The following is a 7990-nucleotide window of genomic DNA, read 5'->3' on the forward strand; positions in this document are numbered from 1 at the left end:
TGGCATCACGAGCCAGTTGATTGAAAAAAAAAAAAAAAAAAAAAAAAAGAGAAAAGAAGAATGGGTGGTGATGAAGAATCAAGCAAAGACAAGAATATAGAATATGATACGCAAAAGAAGAATCCAGTATATCATCTAGGATCAAGTGATGGTCCAGGTATAATTATCACATCGGTTGTTCTAAAAGGACATAACTATGATGAATGGGCTAGAGCCATAAGAAGATCATTAATAGCTAAGAGGAAGTTTGGTGTCATTGATGGAACAATCAAAGAACCGAAAGAAAGCGAACAGTTGGAAGAATGGGTGGCAATTCAGTCGATGCTTGTTTCTTGGATCAGCAACACATTGGAGCCGTCACTTAGATCCAGTTTGGGAGACTTTGATGATGCTAACTTGTTATGGAACCACTTGAAGAGACGGTTTTGTGTTGTAAGTGGAACACGGACATGCCAGCTGAAGACATCTTTAAGTGAATGTAAACAAAAGCAAACAGAAAGTGTGGTTGCTTATTTTGGAAGATTGAATAAGATATGAGATGAGATGATCACATATATGAAGGTACCAACGTGCAAGTGTGGCAAGTGCGAATGTGATATTGCAACACAGGTTAGTACTTTGAGAGAAGAAGATTTATTACATTATTTCTTAATTGGACTAGATGCTGTCTATGGTTCCTTGCGTGAACAATTGTTGGCAAGAGATCCACTACCTTCAATAGATGTAGCATATCAAACAATGATAAACTCGGAACGTCTTAGGAAAGGAGATGTATCCGCCACACCGGAAGTTCATGACAATGTGATGGCGTTCAAGGTACAATTTGATCAACGTCCTCTCAATAACACTTATGATCCAAATAAATATTGCAAGCACTGTAGCAGACAAGAACACTCGGATGAAGGTTGTTTTCAGCTTATTGGATACCCTGAATGGTGGGGAGATAAACCGAGAAGTGGAAGAGGATATGTTAGAGGTGGAAGAACTGGTGGTAGAGGACGTGGTGGTTTTGCGAATGGAAGAGGAGGTAGAGGACAAGGAACGGGAAATCAGGTTCGAGCACATAATCTAAATATATCAGAGACAAAGCAGTCAAATAACACATATTCCTCAGACGGCTCAGATTTGATGGGAGTAACCGCAACACAGCTCAGACAGGTGCTTGAGTTTTTGAATGCAAAGAAAAATACGTCCCAACTGCAAGGTAAGCAAACTAAACCGAATTGGATTATTGACACGGGAGCTACAAATCATGTCACGTGTAGAAGAGATGACATGATTGATGTGAAAGATATTGTGAAGTGTACTGTTGGACTTCCAGATGGGAAATATGCACAATCTGAGAAAATAGGGACTATTATTCTGCAGGGCGGTTTGAGACTTGATAATGTGCTTTATGTGCCTCAAATAACCTGTAACCTAATTTCTGTCACACAACTTATTGATGAATTAGTATGTACGGTACAATGTACTAACAGTTTGTGTCTTATACAGGACCGGTTGACGAGGAAGGTGATTGGAATGGGTGAACGACAAGGTGGACTATACATTTTCTGTGGTGTGCCTCAAGTTGAAGTTATGGCAGTCAGTGGAGCATCATACGAGCTGTGGCATCGACGAATGGGACATCCATCAGAAAAAGTATTGCAAAGGTTGCCGGGTATGAGTAGATTGAAGAAGCATAATGAAGTTTGTGATATTTGCCCAAGAGCGAAACAACATAGAAGTAGTTTTGCTAGTAGTATAAGTAAAGCCAGTTGTATTTTTGAATTGATTCATATAGATCTATGGGGTCCTTATAGGGCTACATCGTCTTGTGGAGCACAGTATTTTTTAACAATAGTAGATGATTTTTCAAGAGGTGTGTGGATTCATTTGCTTCAAAATAAAACTGCAGTTGAACGAACGTTTCTTGATTTCATAGCTCTTGTGAAACGACAATTTGATAAAGATATCAAAATTGTTAGAAGTGATAATGGTACTGAGTTTAATTCATTGTGTGGATATTTTAAGACTAATGGGATAGTTTTTGAAACATCGTGTGTAGGCACTCCGCAACAAAATGGAAGAGTGGAGAGAAAGCATCAACATATATTGAATGTGGCAAGAGCTTTGAGATTTCAAGCCAACTTGCCAATACGGTTTTGGGGAGAATGCGCATTGACAGCTGCGTATTTGATTAATCGTACCCCTACACCTATTATGGAAAATAAAACGCCGTATGAAATATTGTTTGGAAAGCAACCTCCGTATAATCAGTTGAAAGTGTTTGGATGCATGTGTTATGTGCATGATCAAAATAACAAAGGGGATAAATTTGCAAGTAGAGGAAGGCGGTGTGTTTTTCTTGGATATCCATTTGGTAAAAAGGCATGGCAAGTATATGACTTGGATGAAAGAAAATTCTTAGTGTCAAGAGATGTCCAGTTTTATGAGAATAGTTTCCCATATAAGAATGCAACGTCTGTGGTGCAGCAGTCAACAGTTGCAACTCGCACCGAGAGTGATCAGCCTGGTCATTATATTGAGACCGAGGGGATTGGTGTATCAGCTGAGACTGCTCAATTGAATCGAGCGTTTGACTGGAGCGATGATGAAGAGGTAACAGAAACAGCAACAGCGACAGGGAGTGAGAGTGTGGCAGTACCAGCGTAACAGCAACAGCAGGAGACGCTGTAGGCATAACAGCAACAGCAGGAGACGCTGTCGGCATACCTGATGCAACTGCGACAAACGGAGATGGTGAAATAGTTCAAGATATGACTGCGACGGAAGAAGAACGTGTAGCAGTCCAAGAGAGATCTGCTGAAGCAGTCAGTCCGGGTAATAGTGTTGCTGTAGAAGGTGATATGGGTAAAGGAAAGCGTATGAAAATTCCATCGAGTAGGCTTAAGGGTTTTGTGACGCACACCACTAGAGAAAATGGTCCATCTCATCTTCATACATCACAATCATCCTCCTCAGGTACGCCGTATCCTTTGACATATTATGTTAGTTGTGAAAAATTTTCTACACCATATAAGAAATTTCTTGCAGCTATAACTGCGAGTTCAGCACCTCGCAATTTTAAAGAAGCAATGAGACATCCAGGATGGCGGAAAGCAATGGAAGAAGAAATACGAGCACTAGAAGAACAAGATACCTGGGTTTTGCAAGAATTGCCGGAGGGCAAGAGAGCACTAGGAAGTAAATGGATATATACAGAGAAGTATGATGAAAATGGGAATTTGGTTCGCTTAAAAGCAAGATTGGTGATCTTTGGAAATCATCAGGTGGAAGGCTTAGACTACAAAGAGACCTTCGCACCGGTAGCAAAAATGACAACAGTGCGCACTTTTCTAGCTGTTGCAGCTGTTAAAAATTGGGAAGTACATCAGATGGATGTACACAATGCGTTTCTACATGGAGATTTGGAGGAAGAGGTGTATATGAAAATACCACCTGGATTTGCGAAAGGCAATCCTAATATGGTATGTAGAATGAAGAAATCATTGTATGGTTTGAAACAGGCTCCACGTTGTTGGTTTGCGAAACTATCAACAGCTTTGAAGAATTATGGTTTTCGGCAATCTTATTCAGACTATTCTCTCTTCACTATGATAAAAGGAAAGGTGCAACTTAATGTTTTGGTGTATGTGGATGATTTGATTGTTGCAGGAGATAATATAGTGGAGCTAAATAAATTTAAAACATACTTGGGACAGTGTTTCAAGATGAAAGATTTGGGAAAATTAAAATATTTTCTGGGCTTGGAGATAGCTCGCAGTAAACAAGGCATTTATGTTTGTCAGCGGAAATATGCATTAGACATTATTATGGAGACGGGGTTATTAGGAGCAAAACCAGCAGAGTTTCCAATGGAAACTAATCATCGTTTGGCTTTAGCAACAGGGCGTTGTTGAGTGATGCAGAAAGGTATCGACGATTGATCGGAAGATTGATTTATCTGGCTGTGACTAGACCGGATCTAGCTTATTCTGTGCATATTTTGTCACAGTTTATGCAGCATCCAAGACAAGAACATTGGGAAGCTGCACTTCGGGTAGTTAGATATTTGAAAAAGAATCCTGGGCAAGGAATTTTGTTGCGCTCTGATAGTAGTTTAAGTTTGAAAGGATGGTTGATTCTGATTGGGCAAGCTGTCCTTTGACTAGACGATCGTTGACAGGATGGTTTGTGCTTCTTGGAGATTCACCAGTGTCTTGGAAGACTAAAAAGCAGTACACAGTTTCTCGGAAGCTGAAGCAAATACAGATCTATGGCTGCAGCTACTTGTGAATTGAAGTGGTTGAAGCATTACTAGGTGATTTGGGAATTCGTCATACACAGGAATGAGTCTTCTTTGTGATAGTCGTCGGCATTGTATATTGCTCAGAATCCCGTATTTCACGAAAGAACTAAACATATAGAAGTGGATTGTCATATCGTCAGGGATGCGAGAGTACAGAAAATTATTTCTCCCTCGTATACGCCCACAGGAATACAGTTGGCGGATATCTTCACCAAAGCATTAGGCCGAGTTCAGTTCAAGGTCTTTGTCCAAGATGGGCATTTGTGACCTGCATGCTCCGTCTTGAGGGGGGGTATTAAGGAAAGTGGTAATACTTTCCAAGACCGTAGTGGTCAGTCTATGGAAAGTATTGTCCATATCAGTCACGAACTTGAGACTGATAAGTAAGTGTATAGATGGAATATTGTCCATATCAGTCACGAACTTGAGACTGATAAGGTAAGTGATATATATTAGGAAAGGATTGTTTATGTAAGTCATGATTGTGAGACTTATAAGGAAAGTCTCAAATCAGTGTCTTAGGTAAGTTTTGAGAACCGTAATGTATAAATATCTATGAAAGTATCATGAATAAAATTAAGAAAAGAATTACCAAAGTTTTGTCACGACTATACTTCCTCTGTTTGTCAGGCTCTTTTGGAGCTTTAATTTTTTGCAATGAAAGATCTTATTTACAAAAAAAAAATTTTTTACACAATTTACATTTTCGAATAAAAATGCACGGAAAGCTACAAAGAATAATTAAATATGAATTGTGTATTAAATTTTTAAATACAGCGTGATATTATAAGAAAATTGTTTTGTTTTTTCCCAAGGGATGATATGAATGTTGGGTTGAATTTGAAGGCTCTACATGGCAATATCAATCATGTTGGCGAATAAGTTTTCCATCATCCTCGTCTCCATTTCTGCCGCATTAAGTGGTTTCGTGCCAGCCGCAGACAACTTGCTCTTCTTAGCATCTACGTAAGATTGGGGCTTTCGAATGAGACATGCACTTGCAGATAATGGAATGATTGGAATGTTGTCACAGTTGCAGATTTCAATCATATAACCATCTGGATCGTGAAAGAAAAGTTGATCAACAAAAACACCACCTTCTTCGACGAGGGCGGTTTCATACTTCATCCCCATCTCTCGGAGTCTCTTCTTTACTAATTCAATATCGGTACACTGCAAATATTCAAAATAGAAGATAATTAGTCTTTTAATTTCCAAACAAAGTGCTACTCTTCCCTTAATACTGCCTTCTATAAAGGAAAGACAGAGTGGGGTTTCTCCTGGACTGCAATTAATGTGTACATCTGAGGAAAAGGACTTACTTGGAATGAAATGTGATTATCTTTGGGGTTGATTTTTACTGGCATTTGTTGGACATCATTAATGGAATTACACTGTAACAAGTGTATCCCAATTCCATAGTTGAATAACCTGTAAATCCAATAATTTCATTAGACCAAAACTATAATCCAAGTAAATTGTAATACAAAAAAATGATGGTGAATTATATTACAACTTACCAAGCTCCTTCAAATTTGAGAGAAGAAGGTCTTCTAATGAGAACAAAACCCAGAACTTCTTGATAAAACTTGGATGATTCTTTAACTGACTTACAAAGGTAAGACACATGGTTTAGAGACAACAATGGCAAAGCAGAACCGCTTGCATTTTGTTCTAGCAAAATTCCCATTATCCTCTCACTTTACTTTAACAAAAAAAATTTCTTTCTCCGATCAAAATTGAAATACGATTATCTCAAAATAGGAACACTTCGTAAATTCCTTTGTGAACTCTTTCTCTTACACAAATTCTCAACAATGCAGAATGCTTCTACCTTTCAAGGCTTTAGCTCTGTAGGTTGGTTTTAGTTTTAATGTGAAATGAGGATGAGATGAGGAACTTATATTTATAGACGAAGTCTGGTTTCATGACAGAACTCGCTTAATATAATTAACTCGTTGTGGTAGAATTAGTTGCCTTCATAGACCTTTGAAATCAATCATAAAATCATTTAAAATAATGTGCACTTTTAAAAAGAGGATTACCGCATTAAGCAAGGATCCAACTCTGGAAAAGCCAAGACATAAAAAAAGTCAACTTGTCAACATGATATTTTGAAGTTTTGGTAATTGAAATCATGTGCTGTAAATATAGGACTATGGGGCACCATGAAGTATGAACATCCAGTGACCCAATTTGCAGAAGAGAATACTGACGGTTATATTAGCGGTGAGTCCATTGCGTTGCCATCTACGATATTAGGGGCACTGAATGGCACTGTTTTCACTGTGCAACACCTCTAGTTGCAGATGAAACTAAAAGGGAGCGGACTGCTCACTGTTGACAAGGAAGAGTGCGACATATTTAGCCATTTAGGGTTCAGATATATAATGTAGTAAACTGGAAATAAAACTGTGGGTGTGTAAGTGACTTTTGAAGTCTGCCTAAAAACAGGTTAGGTGAAGTCAAAAACCTCTGTGTATATGTAATGTGTCACGGGGACGTAGAAATTAAGTAGTAGAAACAGCCATTCTCAATTAGTCAATTACTTGGTTAAATGTAACCAAAACACTACCTTTTTCCCAGAGATAATGAAGGAATAATAGGATTTAGTGTAGCTTATAGCCAAGTGGGCAACTGGCTAATTTATATTTAAATTTTCTTCAATTACAGACGTGGTTTAGATGTTTTATACACCAGTCGAACCGCGTCCCTTGATTAAGCTGAATTAGTAATCAAAGTTTTTTTTTTTTTTTTTTTTTTTGAAGCAGGAAGTAATCTATCGCTACTCATTTGTCTCGATTATTTTTTATTGTGTGGCAAAAAAAAAGTATAAGAAAATCCTTACACGCTATTGTATTTTATTAATTAGAAATAAATTAATAAAAGGGTCTACAATACACACATATAATTATCAATAGTGAGTAATCTTAATTAACTGATATTTTTATTTATTTCCTCCGTTTTTTTTAATAGGCTGGTTTCTTAATTGGGAAAGTCAAATATTACTTTAATTTTTTGGGACTACTTTTTTCTTAACTTCTTTTGATGACAAGTGTCATGTGGACCATTTCACTTTATTTTTTTTGCTGACAAGTGTTATAGAACCACTACCACTTTCAATGATTAGTTCTCTTAATTTACTTAAATTTTTCTAAAAACAAAACCAGCCTATAAAAAAGGAACGGAGGAAGTATCAATTATGAGATTTGAGAGCTAACTTAGAATTAAGGTTTTTTTTTTTTTTGAGAAAAGATGGTTATATTAAAGAGAAAAAAGAAACAAAATACAAGTCTAGGAAAGCCATTCACTACAAGTTAAACATGAATGGCAATTTCCCAATTGAAGAGGACTTGACTTACGGCCATCTCTCTAAATACTAAAACCAAAACCAAAAATAAAGTTCTTTTTTCAGTAGCAAGTACCAGGTCGAGCAGGGATATTGTCTCGTAAAGACCGTATCTCCAAGGGTGCGACAAAGTTTTTACACCGGCTGTCTGCTGGCCGAGACGCAACTTACCCGAAGATAAGAGTAATCCTTAACACCTTCCGTGTCTTGTTCGTTTTCGGCACAGGGGTAGTGTCCCATCACTTCCATGAGATTACGCATTCGCGACCATGTAGGTGATGAGGTCACGTACTCCATGTCCCGGCTGCAGGGCTACGGGGTAATTATTCCCCTTTACGATCCTGCGAGCT

At 37.9% G+C, this 7990-nt stretch overlaps 1 protein-coding gene across 1 annotated transcript; it reads right to left on the bottom strand.

Annotated features, from left to right (window-relative positions):
* Window positions 1-5020: 5020 nt before the first annotated feature.
* Window positions 5021-6175, bottom strand: LOC113286017. The gene is made up of 3 exons (XM_026534741.1): window positions 5812-6175; window positions 5614-5722; window positions 5021-5464 (listed from the first exon to the last, which is right to left on the bottom strand). Exons 1-3 carry the CDS (start codon window positions 5979-5981, stop codon window positions 5141-5143), a joined length of 603 nt encoding a protein of 200 aa, XP_026390526.1. The 5' UTR covers window positions 5982-6175; the 3' UTR covers window positions 5021-5140.
* Window positions 6176-7990: the final 1815 nt, after the last annotated feature.

This window comes from Papaver somniferum, chromosome 6 (assembly GCF_003573695.1).
Source record: "Papaver somniferum cultivar HN1 chromosome 6, ASM357369v1, whole genome shotgun sequence".
NCBI classification, from domain to species: domain Eukaryota; kingdom Viridiplantae; phylum Streptophyta; class Magnoliopsida; order Ranunculales; family Papaveraceae; genus Papaver; species Papaver somniferum.

Bases quoted from the DNA above. Each gene is read 5' to 3' on its own strand.
- LOC113286017 (XM_026534741.1), bottom strand. From the start codon at position 5,981: ATGGGAATTTTGCTAGAACAAAATGCAAGCGGTTCTGCTTTGCCATTG. The intron at 5,723-5,811 runs GTAAGTTGTAAT...TTGGATTTACAG, and splicing joins CTCAAATTTGAAGGAGCTTG to GTTATTCAACTATGGAATTG. The intron at 5,465-5,613 runs GTAAGTCCTTTT...GAATATTTGCAG, and splicing joins ATAATCACATTTCATTCCAA to TGTACCGATATTGAATTAGT.